The sequence below is a fragment of the Trichomycterus rosablanca genome, chromosome 5 (assembly GCF_030014385.1).
Source record: "Trichomycterus rosablanca isolate fTriRos1 chromosome 5, fTriRos1.hap1, whole genome shotgun sequence".
NCBI classification, from domain to species: Eukaryota; Metazoa; Chordata; class Actinopteri; order Siluriformes; family Trichomycteridae; genus Trichomycterus; species Trichomycterus rosablanca.
The window spans coordinates 49,600,318-49,622,489 of record NC_085992.1 but is presented as its reverse complement, the minus strand read 5'-3'; the positions used below and the strand labels follow the sequence as shown (position 1 = coordinate 49,622,489).

Here is a 22,172-nt window from a genome sequence, read left to right as displayed (position 1 = left end):
GTGGAGCTAATAAAATGGACAGTGAGTGTAGAAACAAGGAGGTGGTTTTAATGTTATGGTTAATCAGTATATATATATATCTTATTTATGAGTAAGAGCTCAGGAGCCGGAACTCTCGTCGTGTGGGTCCGTGTTGGTGGTACACCGGTGCTACATAACAGATGTTGTATGTAAACTCTACTGTTTACTCTGAATTAATATTTACTAAAGGTTAGAACAGCGCCAGAACAGCCGCTGGCCCTGCCTGGGTTACACCTGAATAATAAAAAAACAGGTTTTCCTCCTGCAGTTTGGAGCTGCACAGAGCTTATCAAACACCTCCAGGATGAAATGGAACATCCACTGTGAGACAAAAAAAAAACTAATAGTGGGTTGTATATGGGGTGTCATTTAAAATTTAAACTAGTCCATGATTTAGGTACCTTAAAGTTTGTCTACAAACTTCTGACACCCTTCACCACCCTGCTCCGCTACTCTGTTTGTTTTTAACGTCCCACTTTTATTATTTTATTCTACGAGGGTTCTTCAAAAAGTTTCCTAACTTTTATATTGTGGTTATAAGCGGTGAGGGTGCAGTAGGAGGAGTAATCGGTCGTGTCTGAGAGACGCTTATAGTCCGGATTTAGCTCCATCTGATTTCCACCTTTTTGGACGCTCAAGGAAGCTTTAAGGGGACGAAGATTTTCATGTGATGATGATGATGTGAAAGTAGGGCTGGGCGGTATATCACGAATATCGATATATTCGATATTACTTTTTACACGATGTTGAAAATGACCATATTCGATATATCGAGTATGTCTGGGATGCACAGGTTATCGTCTGAGAACATTTAAAACGGAGCACAAGCGCGTGGGCGCGTACACACACACACACACACACACACACACACACACACATGCAAACTGAATCACTGAGTCAACGAATCAGAAACGACTCTTTTCGTTATTCAAGTTATTCATTGGAATCGAATCAGGGAGCTGTGCTTTTATCTATGGTAAAGATTCATTCGTTTTGCTCACACATGAATCAGTTCATTTGTTAAAGAGATTCATTCATGGTTCAAACAGATGTATAAACCAATCAGAGCTTCCGAATTCAGATTTTGGGCGGAATTTCAATCTCTCTCTTGATTGGTTTCAGCTTTTTACCTTATAGGATAATAAACACAGTTGGAAATGTATTTATATATTCTGGAAATATTCTGGAAACAAATGAGGTGGCCTTGAAGAAGAAAAACAGGTTATGATTTTCTGCTGCTGTGTGGTTGATCTGGGTCGCGGTGCTGCTGTTTACCGTGCGTTTTCATTTTGCAATAATAGCAAAGCATCATCAAATATTCAACTTTTTTGGGATTTTTTCGATGCTAATTAGTTTGAAGTAAAACGAAGCAGAAATGTGATTGTGAGATTTTGCTGGTTTGTTTGATATAAATATTGTCAATATGAATACAAATACAGCCTGATAATAATACAGAATATAAACACTGTAATTCTGTCAGAATGGATCAGAACTACAGTATTTTGTGTTTTTACGATAACTTAATAAGCTAAAATACGAGCAGTGCTCTGCCATTGTACATTAAGTTTACATTATATCGTATCGTATATCGCCACTTCTCAAAAGCATATCGAGATATGAGTTTTTTAATCATATTGCCCAGCCCTAGGTGAAAGCAGCAGTGCATCGACTTGTTAAAAACCCTCGTATCACTTTTATTTTATTATTTAGGCCACCTTTTATTATGAGACAGTGGAAGCCTAGTGGGTAGAGCTTTGGACTTTCAATCGAAAGTTTTAGACTTTGAATCCTGGCTCTGACATGCTGCCACTGTTGGGCCCTTGAGCAAGGCCCTTAAACCTGTCAGCTGAAGAGCTGCCGTACAGTGGCTGACCCTGCGCTCTGACCCCAGCATCCAAACAAGCTGGGATATATGGAAACAATAATCTGTATATAAGACAAATAAAGGCGCTCTAATCTATTTTATTCTATTATTCATCATGCAGCCTGCAGTTATTCTCAGATCTTAGGCCACCTTGGTGAAAGTGAACATGCTAAAACATTTTTAAACCACTTCTTTTCTCTTTACTCTGTCCCTCGCCGTTCATTCTGATTCTGGGAAATCTCTCTGGAGTCGAGAGGGCAGTGTAGTTTTTAGTGGGGTCATGGAGCAAGCGGACTGGTAAGTTTGGATCGCCGAGAGTACCCAGTCCTCGCTCGGAGCACTCCAGAGTAATTACCTTTCACACAGCGCGCAGGAGGATGCCAGCTTTCCCTGCTTTCAGGAGGTTCTGTGCTGGTCAGACTGGCACTCGGCGCTCGACCTTGGTCGCTCTAATTTACATGCGGATCATTAACATGACATTTAGCTTCATTTCAAGCCAAGAAAGCGTCCAATCTCACCTCAGGTCTGTAAATATCACAGGATTAACCCCACCCCCATATATTTATAACCAGAAGTGGAAAGTAACGAAATACATTTACTCGCGTTACTGTGTATTTTTTTTGTGTACTTGTACTTTTTAAAGTACATTTTACAACCAGTAATTTTACTTTTACTTAAGTATGTTTTGTATTAAGAATTGTAATTTGCTACATTTTAAATAACATCCGTTACTGAGTAAAAAAAACCCATTAAAAATCATGTCTGGGAAATGAATCGCGTCTGGGAAACTGCTGCAGTAAATTCTGCGATGGAAAATAAACTGGTGCTAAAATAAAAGAACTGTAATCTAGGTATAGAGGAGGGAGGGAAGGGCTTTTAAAAGTTGAACATGTTTGGAGTTTGATGTTTCGTTATTTGATAACATAGTCTGATGTCAAAGAATGGTAAAGTTTTGTCTAATACATCTTGAAGGTTTTCCTCTCATTTAGTGAAAGTCACAACACTTGTAACCTTGACTTGTTTTGAGTTATGAGATCTGCAGTATGATGTTGTTTGGTATTTGTTGGTGATGAAAAGAAGGCTGGTCTATAGAATCCACAATTAATGCCAACTTCAGTGGTTATACAGTTTGAGAAGGTTTTATGGGATGGTCTGTACTAAAATAACACATTACACATCCCTAAATGTTTTAAATGTTGTATCAACATGTTTTTTTCTATTATATTTTAATTAAAAACAATTATTGTGAGATTTATATCCACTTGTCCTGTTTGCATTACACAGAAGAGACACGCCCTCCTGTATAACAAGTAACTACGTAACGTTTACTCTGAGTACATTCTAAATGAGTTACTTTTTACTTTTTACTTAAGTAGATTTTTAGACTAGTAATTTTACTCGTACTTAAGTAAAAATTCATTAAAGTAATAGTACTTTTACTTGAGTACAATATTTTAGTGCTCTTTCCACCTTTGTTTATAACACAAAAACACAAGCAGCCCACACTGTTTGTGATCCACTACTTTAAAGGCTGTTGCGTCACACTAATGTGTGTGTGTGTGTGTGTGTGTGTGTGTGTGTGTGTGTGTGTGTGTGTGTGTGTGTGTTTGTTTGTTTGTTTGTTTGTTTGTTGTTTCTGCAGGTTTCGACTGGAATCTGGTCTTTAAGTGGGACTACATGACTCTGGAGCAGAGACGGGGGAGGCAGGGGAACCCTATCGCTCCCATCAAGTAAGAACCCCCCCTCCAAAAATAAGAAATGAAAAAAAAACATGAGGAATTATCATATCCTGCCATGGAACTAGCCAAGATGTTAACATGGCGTTAAACCAGACCTACCAACCCTACCTGCACCCCCCTTTTTCCAACTTGCTGCAAGTAGAATCTTGCTTTTAGCAGTTTGTTTACTTTTTTGATTCCACCTCTCATCCATGCACATGTAGTGTCAGTTCCAACTTACTTGATAAGGTACAGGACTGGTAATCAGAAGGTTGATGGTTCAAGCCCCACCACTACCAAGTTGTCACTGTTGGGCTCATGAACAAGGCTCTAAAGCCTTAAAAGAAGTCGATTTAGCTAAAAGCGTTTGCTAAATACTGTACATGTAAAAATAAACATGTACATGAAGTCTTGCCTTCCAGAAGACCTCTCAAGACCCACCCCCAACTATCATAACCTGCCATGGAAATAGCAGAGGTGCTAACATGGTGTTAAACCTTACCTACCAACTCTGCCTTCTCCCCATCTCGCTGCATTGGGTAGAATTTACTTTTAGCAGTTTGTTTACTCCTCTAAAGGAGTCCTGTGGTCTCTGGTACCAGGACATTACCAGCAGGTCCTTCTTTTTTATGGTGAAAGGTGGATCGTCCTCCAGTGCATCCTGGTAGTTTCTCTTCCTCTGTTCATGGGATCGTCAGCCCAGTTGAACTTCTTCCTTTATACTATTACTATTATATTATTATTATTATTATTATTATTATACTATTATTGGGTTTGATGCAGATGCTTCTTCTGTAGCCCTTCATGTCCTCTGCCATCAACGAGTCTTGGCGCCCAAAACCTTTTGGCAGTTTGTGATTCGTTTTTAACAAACAATAATCTATCCTAATCGTTTTTGTATCCTAGGACTCCTATGATTGCTGGTGGCCTGTTCGTTATGGACAAAGCCTACTTTGAGGAGCTGGGAAAATACGACATGATGATGGACGTGTGGGGTGGTGAAAATCTCGGTGAGTTGAGGAACCCTCATTTATTTATTTATGGCTTTTTATCTTTTTCTTTAACCTCTCTATCACAAAACTGCTGATCGCTGACAGGCAGAAGGAATTGATCTCAGCGTAAAGTGAGAGTTCGGCTTTGCATTTAAGTTTCATGGTGATTTCATGGTAGTTTGATGTTGTTTTCAGCTTTATTCTGTGTTTTGCGGTCATAATGTAAATAAATACCACAACGTGTTTTTGTCTTTATATCCACGCCGGTTTTTAAATCATGGTTTTGACTGTAGATGATGAAATATGTTCTTAAAACCAGAAGATAGAGGGAGCGTCATTACTGCTACAGATGATTGGCTGTGTCTGTTGGGAGGGAAGGTTGAAGGGATTTCTCTTTACTGCTACAGATGATTGGCTGTGTCTGTGCGGAGGAAAGGCCAAAGGGATTTCTTATTACTGGTAAAGACGATTGGCTGTGTGTGTAGGGAGGGATGGTTGAAGAGACGCCTCATTACCGCCACAGACAATTGGCTGTTCCTTACTACTGCTACAGACTATTGGCTGTGTCTGTGGGGAGGGAAGGTTGAAGGAATTCCTCATAACTGCTACATACTATTGGCTGTTCCTCATTACTCCTGCAAACGAGTGGCTCTGTCTGTGGGGAGGGAAGGTTGAAGGAATTCCTCATAACTGCTACAGACTATTGGCTGTGTCTGTCGGGAGGAAGGTTCAAAGGGGTTTCTCATTACTTCTACAGACTATTGGCTGTTCCTCATTACTCCTGCAAACGAGTGGCTCTGTCTGTGGGGAGGGAAGGTTGAAGGAATTCCTCATAACTGCTACAGACTATTGGCTGTGTCTGTGGGGAGGGAGGTTCAAAGGGGTTTCTCATTACTTCTACAGACTATTGGCTGTTCCTCATTACTCCTACAAACGAGTGGCTGTGTCTGTGGGCAGGGAAGGTCGAAGGGATCCCTCATTACTGCTTCAGACGAGTGGCTGTGTCTGTGGGGAGGGAAGGTCGAAGGGATCCCTCATTACTGCTTCAGACGAGTGGCTGTGTCTGTGGGGAGGGAAGGTCGAAGGAATTCCTCATTACTGCTGCTGATGATTGGCTGTGTCTGTGAGAAGAGAAGGTCGAAGGGATTCCTTATTCTTCTGCATTACCCTTGCAAACGATTGGCTGTGTCTGTTGGGGGGGGGAGGTCGAAGGGATTTCTCAATACTGCTACAGACCGCACTGGCTGTTCCTCATTCGTGCTGCAGATGATTGGCCTCTAAGGAGGTAGAGGGGAAAGATACACCTGGGTAATGGATATGACTAAAAACATCTATAATCACCAGGGGCAGATTGAATGACTTTTTTTGTCATATATACATGCACACAGTACAATGGAATGTTTCCTCCTCATATCCCAGCTTGTTTGGATTCAAGGTCGGAGCACAGGGGCCCAACAGAGCATGGCAGAGTTGGGATTAGAACCCACAACCTTGCAATAATCAACAGCTCTGCTCATTTTATTTCTGCATTTTCTCCCTTTTCTCTCAGTTTAGCGTAGCCAGAGACCCCGATCACGTCAGAGGAGGGTATATTCATTTCTAGTATTGATGCAGAGGCGGAACGTATTCAATGACAACAGTTTTCCGAAGTACTCCTAGGCCCAATTTCTCATACAGTGCAGTTTAGATTTCCTAAATCTTTTTACAATATTATGCCCGGAAGGTGGTGATCTTACATTGCACAGGGGCCCATCAGAGCATGGCAGAGCTGGGATTTGAACCCACAACCTTCTAATTACCAACAGCTCTACCCACTAGACTACTGCTGTGTCAGATTGATTGGGAGGAAAAGAGAATGCAGAGATGGAATATTATTAAAAATAATTTGGGGTTTTTAAACCCGTCGGGTCCTAAAAACGTCGTCCGCTCCCCTGAATCAGCTCCAGTTCTGGCTGAGTCAGTGGAAACGATGGAACTCGTGGCTCACAGGGGGGGTATAAGGAACAGAGAGATAAATTCTGTGTATAATGATGCTGTTCCTCTGTAACTCTCCGGGGCCGGTAGGTTCCGAGTCGTCGTTCAGGGTTCAGGTTTATGACGCCACTGCGGCTGAATTAAAGTCCTTGTTGTGAGACTCTCGCCCACTCATCTTCCTCCTTCGTCTGATAATAGCGCGAGTGTTTCTTGTGACCGCGCTCGTGTTAAGCAGCGACGTTCGAGCTCGTCAGATTTAGAAATCTGTCTGTACTGTCTGTGACGCATCCTGAAGGGAAAAGTGTTACTCACTTCAACACAGAGCTTCATTCAGCTGCAGCGCTCCCGGAAAATCACATCTCTGCTGATGTAAGAGTTAAAACTGTCACAGACCGCCGGACAAACGGGGCTTCAAAGTGACCCCATTTACAGAAAGGTTGGGACATTATGTAAAGTGCTGGAATTCCATTTATATATATATATATATATACAGTATATATGTTTCTACACTCACTGTCCATTTTATCAGCTCCACTTACCATATAGAAGCACTTTGTAGTTCTACAATTACTGACTGTAGTCCATCTGTTTCTCTACATTCTTTGTTAGTGGACCACCACAGAGCAGGTATTATTTAGGTGGTGGATCATTCTCAGCACTGCAGTGACACTGACATGGTGGTGGTGTGTTAGTGTGTGTTGTGCTGGTATGAGTGGATCAGACAGTTTTTAAACACCTCACTGTCACTGCTGGACTGAGAATCATCCACCAACCAAAAATATCCAGCCAACAGCGCCCCGTGGGCAGCGTCCTGTGACCCCTGATGAAGGTCTAGAAGATTAGCAACTCAAACAGCAGCAATAGATGAGCGATCGTCTCTGACTTTACATCTACGGTGGACCAACTAGGTAGGAGTGTCTAATAGAATGGACAGTGAGTGGACAGTGAGTGGACACTGTATTTAAGAACTCCACTCATACCAGCACAACACACACTAACACACCACCACCATGTCAGTGTCACTGCAGTGCTGAGAATGATCCACCACCTAAATAATACCTGCTCTGTGATGGTCCTGTGGGGGTCCTGACCATTGAAGAACAGGGTGAAAGCAGGCTAAAAAGGTATGTAGGGAATAGAAGGAATACAGTCAGTAATTGTAGAACTACAAAGTGCTTCTATATGGTGAGTGGAGCTGATAAAATGGACAGTGAGTGTAGAAACAAGGAGGTGGTTTTAATGTTATGGTTAATCGGTGTATGATCAACGGTAAAATGAATAATGTAAATAGATCTGTGATTACATCATGTAAAAGCTGTAAATAAATATTAAAATTGCTGGCAGCAAATTCAAAATTTGATTTTATTTACATAATACAATCCAGTTGGATTGTTAATAAATTCATATTTTGACCTTTTGGCAGTTGATTCATTTTGTGTTTGTATTTTACAACTTTCCTGACATGGGGTTTGTATATAAAACACATTTTTGGCGGTGGACCGGTTTATAGCAGTTTGCAAAATATCATGAATTACTAGTTGATGGGAGCATTTAGAAGATAATAATTAGAATCCTTGATTGAGGATCGACACGTGCACTTGTGTGTATGTAAATGTTCTGCACAGTTTCATTTTGTTCATGTGTAGGGAATAGTAGCTCAGCTTTTAAGGTGCTGGACTAGCAGTCAGAAGGTTGCTAGTTCAAGCCCCACCTCCACCAAGTTGCCACTGTTGGGCCCTTGTGCAAGGTCCTTAACACACTGTATTTGGTCACAATTGTAAGTCGCTTTGGATAAAAGCGTCTGCTAAATGCTGCAAATGTAAATATAAATGTGTGTGTGTGTGTGTTTCAGAGATCTCGTTCCGTGTCTGGCAGTGTGGAGGCGGTCTGGAGATCATCCCGTGCAGTCGGGTGGGACACGTGTTTAGGAAGCAGCACCCGTACACGTTTCCCGGAGGCAGCGGCACCGTGTTTGCCAGGTACGTCCTGCATGCCGGGCACAGAACAGGGCGACACAAGCCGGGGTTAAAAAAGTATAAACATTTCAGGAGAGAAGAAAATCCTTTCAAGGTCCAAGCCAGGGGTGTCCAAACTACGGCCCGTGGGCCATTTGTGTTCTGTAATCATTTTTGAAATGCCCTGAGAGAGGTGTTTTAGAAGTAAAATAATAATTGGCTCACTGTTCATCAGGTTTTACAAACAGTAATTCCCTGTTTAAACACTGTGTCGCTATAAATCAGTCTAAAACGGTGCCAATCTTCTTTTCCTGAACTCAAAATTTTAACATGACGCCTCTATGCAGCTCTAAAGGTTAAAACTATATTTTATTAAGTTCAGAGGGACGTGTGTACGTTTAATATATAGAAGAATTAGCAAAATCAAGACCGTCACAAATAGATCATTATATTAAACTCAAAAATCCAGGACCGACAGACCAAAAACCCTGTTGAGCAACACAAGGGCGACAGTGAAAAAGTAAAAACTTTCTTAAAATTACAAGAAGAAACCTCGAGAGGAACCAGACTCATCGGATACATATACAAAATTCATTTACACTACAACCCCAAATCAGAAAAAGTTGGGACAGCATGGAAAATGCAAACAATGAAAAAAATTTGATGTCAGACAGGATGAACCTGAGATATTTCATGTTTTATCTGCTCAACTTTATTTCATTTATTAATAAACATCCATTCCTGCATTTCAGGTCTGCAACACATTCCAAAAAAAGTTGGAACAGTAAAGCATTTACCACTTTGTAATGTTGCCATTCCTTTTCACCCCGAGAAGTCGATGCGGCTTCTGGACATGGTTACCATAAGGCTTCTGTGAACTAATCCCTCACCCATGTGGTTATATCAGCTAGTGTTGAGTGGAGGTTCTTGATGCGGCGCCGTCTGAGGGATGGAAGATCACGAGCGTTCAGATTAAGCTCGCACCCTCGACCTTTACACACTGAAATTCCTCCTGATTCCTTGAATGGTTTAATGATATTCTGCACTGTAGAGTGAGAACATGCAAATCCCTTCCGATCTTTCTTTGAGGTTCTTTGTTTTTAAACATTTCAATCATTTTCTCACACATTTGTGGACAAACTGGATCCTCTGATCATCTTTACTCATCAGAGACTCTCAGCCTTTCCTGGATGCTGCTTTTGTACCAAACCATGATTACAATCACCTGTTTGGAATCACATCATTATTTAGTTTTTTCACCTCATTACTAGCCCTAAATTGCCCCCGTCCCAACTTTTTTTGTAATGTGTTGCAGGTCTGAAATGCAGGAATGGATGTTTATTAATAAATGAAATGAAGTTGAGCAGATAAAAGATGAAATATCTCAGGTTCATCCTGTCTGACATCAAATAAAAGTAAATGTAAGAAACTCTGTGTTTTTATTTTTCTGATTTGGGATTGTAAATCAATAATCAAGTAGCTCTGTTATATTTTCTAAGTTTTATTACAGAGAGTCCGTGGCCCTGTGTTTGCACTTTTTTTTTTTTTACTTTATTTGGCCCCCAACCAGAAAAGTTCGGACACCCCTGGTGTGTAAACTTTAGTTCCTGTGGATCAGATGGATTCAGGGTTTGAACGGACTTGTACTGAAACTGATCCACTGACCATGAGAGATGCAGACGCCACAGCACGGCCTGCGTGGACAGTTTGCTCCATCTTGTGGTTGTAAGTGAGTGATGATCATCACAGCCGATGAGCTTACAAGCTGAAGAACACGGCTAAAATTAACTGTGGGAGGAAACAAGAGAACCTGAAGGAACCCACGTGAACACAGGGAGAACATGCTAACCCCACACAGAAAGGACTTTAACCTTAAATGTAATTTCATCAGACGCCAGTCAAAAACATGGGTGGAACAGCAGTGAGCGTAAAGCACAGACACCATCACACAGTCTTTCACCAAACTGCAGAGGCATTGGAGATTTGTCAGTTCTGGCATAAATATGGTGTAACTGCAGCGCTAGGTGGCGCTACAACAAGCAAGATAATGTAACACAAAGACTCTCATATTGGAATTTGGTTTCTATGTCCTGTTCTCCTTCAGGAATGCTATTATACTTGTTCTTGGACCCTGGAAATCGCAGCTTATGGCTATGTTTGGTTTTACTTTTGCGATAGAGAATATCCCGTGCCACCCTGAGCACGATAGGGCCACTATGTCAACAATCTACCCATGCCTGGCATTTCAGCATTACTCTGCACATTTTTTATTTGCCACACCTCGCTAGAATGATGAGATCCGGAACCAAGACGGTCCCAAATAAAATTCTTTATGGTCTTGATCACTGCAGAAACACCAGGCGAGCGGCGGAGGTGTGGATGGACGATTTTAAGAATTTTTACTACGCTGCTGTACCCTCAGCACGGAACGTCCCCTACGGCAAGTGAGTGTTTTACCTTCCTCTTCTTTATTCCTGTGTACTCCCTGTGCATGTGTGCTTTTATTTATTCATTTATGTATTTAACTGCCCAACGTATTATAAACAAAGACGAAGATTATAATAACATATAATATATATTATAAATACACAGATCAGGCCTAACATTATGACCACCTTCATAATATTGTGTTGGTCCCCCTTATGCAGCCCCGTACACAACAAACTGTGCTGCTCTGTGTATTCTGACACCTTTCTATCAGAACCAGCATGAACTTCTACAGCAGTTTGAGCTACAGTAGCTCGTCTGTTGGATCCGACCACACGTGCATCAGTGAGCCTTGGCTGCCCATGACCCTGTCGCCGGTTTACCACTGTTCCTTCCTTGGACCACTTTTGATAGATACTGACCACTGCAGACCGGGACACACCCCACAAGAGCTGCAGTCGTCTAGCCATCACAATTTGGTCCTCGTCAAACTCGCTCAGATCCTCACGCTCGCCCATTTTTCCTGCTTCTAACATCAACTTTGAGGATAAAATGTTCACTTGCTGCCTAATATATCCCCCCCACTAACAGGTGCCGTGATGAAGAGATAATCAGTGTTATTCACTTCACCTGTTAGTGGTCATAATGTTATGCCTGGTCGGTGTATATACACAAAAAAATATCTTGTAATATCTGAACTGCTTTCCATTAAACCCTGTTTAAAACTGAATTCTACTTCTAATTCTATTCTAATTGTATTTTTTCCCCCCGCCAGTATACAGAGCAGACTGGAAATGAAGAAGCGATTAGGCTGCAAGCCGTTTAAGTGGTACCTGGACAACGTGTATCCAGAACTCCGGTGAGGAGTTCCACTTACTGGAATGTTACACACGAAGCTTCAGTTCATCTTGTTCCAACATGACATCTTAATATTCTGCACACAGTACACTGTATGACCAAAAGTATTCGGACACCTGACTACGAGCTTGCTAGACATCCCGTTTCAAAAACAAACATTATTATAATAGTGACCTTCATGTGATCTTTTCAGCCAGAACAACAGCCGCTCTTCTGAGAACGGTTCTCACATCATTTTGAAGTATGTCTGTGGGAATTTGTTGGTCAACAAAGCCTCAGTTGATGTTCCAGTTCATTCCAGAGCTGTTCAGTGGTCAGGGATCTGTGCAGGACATTTTATATAGCTTTGTTTTGTGCACAGGGGCTTAGTCATGCTGGAACATGAACAAGAAAGGGCCTTCCCTAAACTGTTGCTGCAAAACTGGAAGCATAAAATTCCCTTCATATAATTGATTCATTACACCTGTTAGCAACTGTTGTGCCTGAAGCGCAAGAATTCTAAATTACAAGATGTGTCCCAATACTTTTGTGCATATAGTACATAACCATTGCTGAATTTAAATCCATACACATGTTTTATAATCTTGTGTTTGTCGTTTGTGATATATTTAGGGTCCCGGACCATCAGGACATAGCGTTTGGGGCTCTGCAGCAGGGCGGGAACTGCTTGGACACGCTGGGTCACTTTGCTGATGGAGTAGTGGGAGTCTACGAGTGTCACAACGCAGGAGGCAACCAGGTACTGATCAGCACAAAGAGCTGTGAAAATGCCGTGTACTTTAATATATAGACTTTTATTATTTTAATTCTTTGCTTCATGTGTTTAGGAATGGGCAATGACTAAGGATAAATCGGTGAAGCACATGGACCTGTGTCTGACGGTGGTGGACCGCATGGCTGGGACACAGATTAAATTACAGGCCTGCAGAGAAAATGACACTAGACAGGTAGGTCAGCAGATCTGACCTTGCCTTAGGTTCTATGCCAGAAGCCCTTCCTAACACAACCCTCCTATTCCTATCTGGGCTTGGGACCAGCACTGACGAGTGCACCTCCCAATGGTTAGGGTGTTTGGGCTTCACCTGGACAGTAGCCAATCACGTCCTTGCAGACGCCCGACCGGCAGGCTAGCACACCTGAGATCGAACCCTGGATCCCCAGATCTCAGCAGTAGTGGGCAGGTGTATGTTTATCGCTGCACCACCCGAGCGCCCTTTATAGTGGAGTTCAATAAATCAATAAATAGCAGAAATGGTGCAATTCCAGGCCAAAATACCAGACCAGTATTAGAAATGCATCAGTGTCACTTTTAATGCTAAAATAATTAGATAATGTCAGGAAAGGTAATTATTGTTTTTACCGTGTTAGCAGTACGGTGGTAATATCAGTATTTTAGATGAAGTAGATCTAAAGCCCATAATAAAAGCTAAACAACAGTGAAATATGAGACTTCAGCTCAATATGAAGAAGACAAACGTTAAAGCCAACAGGACAGACCACTAACGTTACCAGTGATGGAGATGTTGAAGTGATGGACAGCTTCTGTGTAATTGAATCAGTTCTCAAAAGCAAAGCATCCAGTGGTCAGGAAATACGACCCAAATTGGCACCTGGCAGAACCAGAATGAAGGAAGTGTAGAACATCTTCACATGTAAAGATTTGTCTCTCCAAACGAAGATCACGATTGTCCAGACTCTAATCTTCTGCGTGGTTCTTTATTGATGTCAGGTCTTTAAACCTTGGTGCTGGTGAAGAACCTTGGATGGCAAATCCTAACCTCTCACTCAACTCCCAGGCCAAACTGAAGCGCTCTTATTTTCTACACACTGTGAGAATTACCAGTTCATTTGAAAAGATAATTACGCCTGGACGAGTTGAAGGTAAAAGAGGACGTCCAGATGCAAAAAAACAATTAGAGAAAATATAAATTATCTATTAAGAAGCCTGAAGACCCAAATAGACACCACCAGTCGATGTTCTGGAGAAACACCTTCCACATGGTCGCCAGGAGTCAGAATCAACAGCACTTAATAATAATAATAATAATAATAACATATAATAATGGTAGTGATAATAAATAAAATTAATAAAAAAATAACAATAATAAGTAATAATAATATTAATAACAATAATAACAATATTAATAATAATATTAATAATAATAATAATATAATAGTAATAACAATAATAATAATAATAATAATAATAATTATAGTAATAATAATAATATTAATAATAATAATAATAATGATAGTAATAATAATGATAATACTAGTAATAATTATAATAATAATAGAAATATTAGTAATAATAATAATAATTATTATAAGAATAACAATAAGTAAGAATAACAAAAGGATTACTAATGATAATAAGAATCACAATAATAAAGATGATGATGATAATAGTAATAACAAAAGCAATACTTTAATAATAGTAATAATAATAATTGCTCTGTTTTGTACCACAGTGCTATAACACAGTTGATTCTGGTTGGTACATTGGTATTATTACGAAGCCTCTCTTCAAATTTCCAAAATTCGGAATGCCTTCAACAGGAACTTGGAGTGTCTGTGGGAATTTGTGCATATTTAGTCATGGAAGTATTTGGGTTGTGTTGCACTGGTTTGGAAGGCAAGGCAAGGCAAGTTTATTTGTATAGCACCTTTCATACACAGTGGCAATTCAAAGTGCTTTACATAAGGAAAAATTCAAAGCAGTAAAACATTCCTGAGATCTAGAACCTCAGAAAGAATTCTTGCAAAGTCTTGGAACAAGGAGGTCAAGGAGGTCTGACTCACAATTGGAACAAGGAGGTCTGACTCACACTTGACTTTCCGGTTCATAACAAAGGTGTTTGATGAGGTTGAGGTCAGGACTTTAGAACAAACTATTGCTACAAAGTTGGATGCCTAACCTAGTGGTTAAGGTACTGGTACTGGACTAGTGACCAGAACAAGACAAGTCGCTTTGGATAAAGGCGTCTGCTAAATGCCATAAATGTAAATGTAAATATACTTTTGGGTTCCTGTGGGTATAAAAGGGGCATAAAAACCAAAGTTTTAATTCAGCAGCTGAGAATGTGTAATGTTTGTGTGTCCACTGCAGAAATGGGAGCAGATCGAGAACAACACCAAGCTCCGGCACGTGGGCAGCAACCTGTGCCTGGACAGCCGGAGCGCTCGGAACGGGGGTCTGACGGTGGAGGTGTGCAACCCCTCGCTCACCCAGCAGTGGAAGTTCACCCTCAACTTACAGCCCTAGGTCTCTGTCCTGTAGCCTCCACGCCCTGCGCCCTCGTCAGGTCACAGAGCGGCGCGCGGCACTCTCGAGGGTACGCCGACCGGCCAGCCGCGCTCGGACTGCTCGTCCTCCGGGAAGGGGGGGGCGACAAAAAAACACATGATGACTTTTTTCCATCCAACTATATACCTCACCGATTCATTTATGGTCCAGCTGGTGGGGAAACGATCCTCCAGTCTTAATTAAAGAAAGGATTCGAGGGGTTTTAAGTTCAGCAATATGAATCAGATCCTGGTCGCCCTTCCTGTTTTGATTTGTCTTCTTCTTTTACCTGTTTTTGTTCTTTCAGTCGGGGTATCTAGTGTTTGGTTCGATGTAAACAACGTTGAATGTACGCAGCGCTACACGGAGGCACCCGGGACATCGGAATTCGAGGAAAACGGGACGAATCGGAAGCTTTCTGTTTCTTGTAATCAAGTGGGGGGGAAAAACCCCAGCAGGCCTCGGATTGTCGAGCGAACTTTTTATACACTGTATAATCGACGGCCTGTTTGTTTTTTTTTCTTGGGTGTTTATTATTTTCGGAGGGGCGGCGGCGGCATACCTTGTAGCACTGGCTGCTACCGTTCATCGTCTGCCGCCTCCGTCATCAATCGGACCGCGGCGCGTCTTCGTTTTATACATTTTACCACCTGTAATCGAATCACGTCACAGAGATTTCTGGATCCTTGAGAGATTTTTAGTTTTTGTAATTGCATCATGTAGAATAATCAAGTTGACGGTAACTGTTCTTGTGTCTTAGCGGATTTGATTGGGGGGGGGGGGGGGGGGGGGGGGCGGTCGACGTTTTACCGGGGTTATCACGTTCACGTCGGACAGGGTCAGTGTACAGCAGTCGCGTGATCATTCCAGTCCCGGGACGGTTCGTTTGTTTTTTTATAATTATTAATATTTGATCCAGCTTTCCACCACAAGACTCGACGTTGCTTTAGATGTGTCGCTTTACGTATTGATTATTGTTTTACTTGATTTCTTTACTTTACTTCAGTTCATCCGTGCTACTGTAAACCAAAACGATCAAGTGTCGGAGCAGCTGGGCCGCAACCGGACTCGAAAAAACGGAAACAGAAACCCGTGTACCACAGCCACAGGTCGACCACAGGTCTGCATTTCGCTTTAGCCGTGTCCACGCTCGGATGGTTCATGCATCGTTAGTATCAAGCACTGTTTAAAGTGTTAGGAGAGCCAATCGTGGAGATACAGAAATCCTTCTGAGACGCATCTTGGTCTGCCAACTACTGTTGGCGCTCTGAAGAACATAAATTATTATTATTTTACCTTTTTATTTACTTTGGGAGTTTGATGAGTCTGTTGCTCTTCCAGTTAACTACCATTTACTCACTCACTCACTTTCTTATTCGCTTATCCAATTAGGGTCGTGCGGGGGTCCTGGAGCCTATCCCAGCTTTTCAATGGGTGCAAGGCACACATACACTCACCCATTTACCTATGGGGCAGTTCAGTGTCTCCAATTAACCTGACTGCATGTTTTTGGACTGTGGGAGGACACCAGAGCTCCCAGAGGAAACCCACACAGACACGGGGAGAACATGCAAACTCCCCACAGAAAGGACCCGGACCGCCCCGCCTGGGGATCGAACCCAGGACCTTCTTGCTACCCACCGAGCCACCGTGCCGCCCAACTACCATTTATTTACATTTATTACATTCAAGGCATTTAGTGGAACCTTCTATCCGAAGCTGCTTACAATTTCAGCTGAGTACAATTCACAGGCCCAACTTGGCAATGGTGGGGCTTGAACCAGCGACCTTCTGTTTACTAGACCAGTAACTTAACCGCTGAGCTATCCAAGTGACATGGTTTGGAGTGTATTCTGTACACCACTGCCATTTTAATCTGAATATCCTTCAAAAAGTATTAAAAATATACATTAAAAACTAACATTTGAGCACCAGTGAGCTCTGTACATGCTAATCTGGCTGTTCTTCCCATGTAGTGCATATAAAACTCTTCAAAAATAAAGCTTTTGAGGGCGGGAGGTCTAAAATTACTTATAAACTCAGTGATTTACATTTACAGCATTTAGCAGACACTTTTATCCAAAGCGACTTACAATTATGACTAAATACAATTAAATACACAGCAATTGAGGGTTTAAGAGCCTTGCTCAGGGGCCCAACAGTGGCAAATTGGTGATGGTAAGGCTTGAACTGGCAACCTTATGATTACTAGTCTAGAAACCTAACAGCTGAGCTACCACTGCTCTACCAGTTTACTTAGTGTCGCCATCACATGAGTGCTTAAATAAACCTGACATCATTTGCAGTGTATTCTGTCCACCACTGGCATTTTATCCAAAGTGACCTACAATTACCACTGAATACCATTCAATTGAGGTTTAATGGCCTTGCTCAGGGGTCCAACAGTGGCAAATTGGCGATGGGGTGGCTAGAACTGGCAACTTCCTGATTACTAGCCCAGTGACATAACCGCTGAACCACCACTGCACTGTATACACACATATACATCTGTGTGCTAGAACAGATTCCTCCCTCAATAAAAGCACACACGCTACGTCTCAAAATGCATAAAACGTGCAAAATAGTGATACGGTACCTTGTTGTGGTATTAAGATTAGATCCAGCCCAAAATTTTACCTGCTCATAAAGGAGACCTGGGTGTTAATTTGCCCCTTTTGAATCCTTCATTGGCACAGAATTAAATCTGCATCAAGTGGAACAGTGACTCAAGGGTGACGGCGAAGGAAAGTTAATCAAACCTCGGACTCCCAGCTTACAGTACGACGGCGCTTTACTAATGCTGCGTTCAGGAGCTCCGTGGTTCTGTGTAGTTTTATGACTTCATGAGGCACGATAATAAACGAAGATGCATTTAATAAGGATTAGAATCCAGGTACAAGATGCATGAAACAACCGGGTGTAAACAGGGTCTCTGTGTTCTTTTTATTTTATGACGGTACTACAGATGATGCTCTGAGTGAACTATTGTTGGAAAGCAGTGTGTGTTGTAAACTAAATGAACAGCTCATGATGAAAGCGTTTGAAACACTTTCTGTGTGTGTGTGTGTGTGTGTGTGTGTGTGTGTGTGTGTGTGTGTGTGTGTGTGTGTGTGTGTGTGTGTGTGTGTGTGTGTGTGTGAGAATCAGCAAAGCTCTGTAGCATTCTGTAAATGAGGGGAAAATACGACCTATAGACGTGTCACTGATCACTGTTGATGATTAAAGTACTGTATAAGCTATACACCGTTCAGCCATAACATTAAAACCACCTCCTTGATTCTACACTCACTGTCCATTTTATCAGCTCCACTTACCATATAGAAGCACTTTGTAGTTCTACAATAACTGACTGTAGTCCATCTGTTTCTCTGCATGCTTTGTTACCCCCTTTTCATGCTGTTCTTCAATGGTCAGGACCCCCACAGAGCAGGTATTATTTAGGTGGTGGATCATTCTCAGCACTGCAGTGACACTGACATGGTGGTGGTGTGTTGGCAGCAGCGCTGCTGGAGTTTTTAAAGGCAAGGCAAGGCAAGTTTATTTGTATAGCACCTTTCATACACAGTGGCAATTCAAAGTGCTTTACATAAGGAAAAAAACATTAATTAAAACCATTAAAACACCTCACTGTCCCTGCTGGACTGAGAATAGTCCACCAACCAAAAATAACCAGCCAACAGCGCCCCGTGGGCAGCGTCCTGTGACCAGTGATGAAGGTCTAGAAGATGACCGACTCAAACAGCAGCAATAGATGAGCGATCGTCTCTGACTTTACATCTACAAGGTGGACCAACCAGGTAGGAGTGTCTAATAGAGTGGACAGTGAGTGGACACGGTGTTTAAAAACTCCAGCAGCGCTGCTGTGTCTGATCCACTCATACCAGCACAACACACACTAACACACCACCACCATGTCAGTGTCACTGCAGTGCTGAGAATCATCCACCACCTGCTCTGTGGGGGTCCTGATCCTTGAAGAACAGGGTGAAAGCAGGTTAAAAAGTATGTAGAGAATAGATGGACTACAGTCAGTAATTGTAGAACTACAAAGTGCTTCTATATGGTAAGTGGAGCTGATAAAATAGACAGTGAGTGTAGAAACAAGGAGGTGGTTTTAATGTTATGGCTGATCGGGGTATATTACAGCAGAGCCGAAATTCAAACCTGGGGGCTCAGAATCCTGGCGCTGGTGTGCTAGTAGATTATCCCGCTGTGTCATCTGGACGCCCTTATTAGCTCATTTTGATAAAGTATCGTTCATTGTATTCTATTTATTTCTGAATCACCATCATTTGCAGATCATGTTTTTAGTTTTTAAATCACCACCTTGCTCAGTGTAAGCACTTCTTTCCCGGTAACATATCAGCCTTTGGTTACCCGTGAGCCTCCTGGTACTTTATGGAGACGTTTTAGCTCCCGTCCCAGTAAATCGCTCTTTTATCGCTGTTGTAATGATTTTAACTCCAGAGCGCTTCCTTCAGAAACTGATTATTAAGGGGCTAAAAAAAACCCTCTGAACTCTTTGGTTTGAAACTCGACTCTGCCACCGGTCGGCTGGACGCCATCTAGCGGGCATAATTGGCAGTGCCTGCAGCAGACACTAATTGGCTACCATGTCTGCTTGGGCGGGATGACCGGACTATGTGGGCGGGGTCTTCAAACGCTGTGCAAGGACCCTGATTAGCAGATAGAGGCGCTTGTGCAGAGTGCATGGGCGAAAAGAAGGGGTCCGCAAGGAGGAGGAGGCGTCAGCAGCAATATACCCTCCTCGAATGCAATCGGGGATCCCCAGCAGCGGAAGACTGAAAAATGGGAGAAAATGCATCAATAAATAGAAACTGTAAAATTATAATAACTATAAGGGCGCATTCACATGAGAAGCGGCAAAACCACTTTTGCGCCGCTGTGCCGTTGTTTCCTATTAAGCGTGGCGGTGCTGCTTAGCTTGCCGTGGCGCTCAAAGTTCACCTGATTAAACTTTGACCCAGTTTGCCGCTGACCTTTTCAAAGCTCCTCCAATGAGACGAACTGTTTGATATGACAAAGCGACTCCGGCCGTACGAACAGCTGATTCTCAGACTTTCTCAGAAGCTCGAGCTGTAACACAAGTTTAAAAGTGAAACAGGGAGGAAAATCCTGATAAACACAGATACACGTGGAGCTTTCAGACCGGATCTGATGGTTATTCCACAAAAATGCAGACTCGTCTCATATTCACACTTGTGAATGCGCCCTAACGCTACTATTATCTGCCCATATTTAAATTTCAGTGCCAGTGAGTCCCACCGAGTCTCCCCTACTGCAAGACATCTACTAATCAGAGAGGCTAAGAGCGACACATGCTTCCTCCAAAAAAATAAATAAGCCGACCACTGCCTCCTGTGGAACTGTGGTTTATGCATCGTACACGAACCCTTCGACACTTGAAACGTGTTTCCACTGCCCCCCTCAGTCCGAGAACAGGGCGACGGTGATGCCAGCCCCGCCAACCAGACTACTTTAGGACTACTTATACTTCGACGTGTACCAATCAGAACGAATGTTTACAAAGCGGTTTACATGGTGCCAAAGCTCAACGTTACTCGCTGCTCGGTTTCATTGTTTAGTTTTCATTATTTTTACAGCAGCGTTTATTCAGAACGATCCGGTTCATCCACCGCAGTGTAAAGTGTATATGTGTGTATATACTGTCCGTATGTCCATGCATGTACAGACAAACACCTACAGTTACTAGTGATTCGGTCGACTGTACAGCGCTTATATGGGGTCGTTGTTTTATAGATCTGGAGACGATTCATCAAGAAATGAATTGAATTAAATAAAAAAATGATAAATAATCAACTGTGTTGGACGTCTGAATAACTTTGAGGTGATGTCTTGTATATAAAATGGCACTTTTTTATAGTTTTCCTTTATTAAAATATCCTTTATTTTATATACACACCGGAGTCTAGAAACCTGAAGTGCGGTTGAAAGGACATGGTCCTACACTATATGGCCAGAAGTATATGAACACCTAACAGCTTGTTGGATATCCCATTTCAAAAGCGACCCCTGTGTGATCTTTTCAGCGAAGTCAGGGGTCCCCAATACATCGATCGTGATCTACCAGCTACGATCAAGCTGGTAGATCGTGCCTCATTCAAGCAGGTCAATGTAATTGACATGAAATATGGCCACTGCTTCTTTAATTTGCTGTTTATTCCCATAGCTGCGCCTCAGCCTGTCTAAAGCACCGCAAATGTAGAAAGTTTTCATTCATCAGTAGCCAGTTTGCACCATTTTTGCATTTTTCCTTTTGTAACCTGCACTGTTTGTGAAGATGAGGGCACAACCAAGCACAAAGAAACCAAAAACAGTTTGATTCGGGGGGAGAACGCTGCAGAGACGCCGTTTCATTCATATGTGGAAGAAACTGACATTCATATGAAGTCAAGCGCCTCTGCTGGACGATTTTGGAACTTGCTGGCTGAGGTAAAATATTCAAACATAAAAATGTGCCACATATTTGACTGCCAGCATTTTTGGATCAACCTACTTTCCCCCCATGAAAATAATTAAGTCTAAATACACCGATCAGCCATAACATTAAAACCACCTCCTTGTTTCTACACTCACTGTCCATTTTATCAGCTCCACTTACCATATAGAAGCACTTTGTAGTTCTACAATTACTGACTGTAGTCCATCTGTTTCTCTGCATGCTTTGTTAGCCCCCTTTCATGCTGTTCTTCAATGGTCAGGACCACCACAGAGCAGGTATTATTTAGGTGGTGGATCATTCTCAGCACTACAGTGACACTGACATGGTGGTGGTGTTTTAGTGTGTGTTGTGCTGGTATGAGTGGATCGGACACAGCAGCGCTGCTGGAGTTTTTAAACACCTCACTGTCACTGCTGGACTGAGAATAGTCCACCAACCAAAAATATGCAGCCAACAGCACCCCGTGGGCAGCGTCCTGTGACCACTGATGAAGGTCTAGAAGATGACCGACTCAAACAGCAGCAATAGATGAGCGATCGTCTCTGACTTTACATCTACAAGGTGGACCGACTAGGTAGGAGTGTCTAATAGAG

General features: G+C 42.2%; 1 protein-coding gene across 2 annotated transcripts in view; it reads left to right on the top strand.

Annotated features, from left to right (window-relative positions):
* The window catches only part of galnt2 (UDP-N-acetyl-alpha-D-galactosamine:polypeptide N-acetylgalactosaminyltransferase 2), an 85,349-nt gene extending 69,540 nt beyond the window's left edge, over window positions 1-15,809 (top strand). For both annotated transcript variants that reach the window (XM_062996262.1, XM_062996263.1), the window contains exons 9-16: window positions 3,528-3,615; window positions 4,510-4,613; window positions 8,422-8,548; window positions 10,876-10,968; window positions 11,727-11,810; window positions 12,422-12,548; window positions 12,637-12,756; window positions 14,919-15,809. In XM_062996262.1, coding sequence (XP_062852332.1) covers window positions 3,528-3,615; window positions 4,510-4,613; window positions 8,422-8,548; window positions 10,876-10,968; window positions 11,727-11,810; window positions 12,422-12,548; window positions 12,637-12,756; window positions 14,919-15,074 — 899 coding nt within the window. In that variant the 3' untranslated portion in view covers window positions 15,075-15,809. The remainder of the gene's footprint in view (window positions 1-3,527; window positions 3,616-4,509; window positions 4,614-8,421; window positions 8,549-10,875; window positions 10,969-11,726; window positions 11,811-12,421; window positions 12,549-12,636; window positions 12,757-14,918) is intronic.
* Window positions 15,810-22,172: the final 6,363 nt, after the last annotated feature.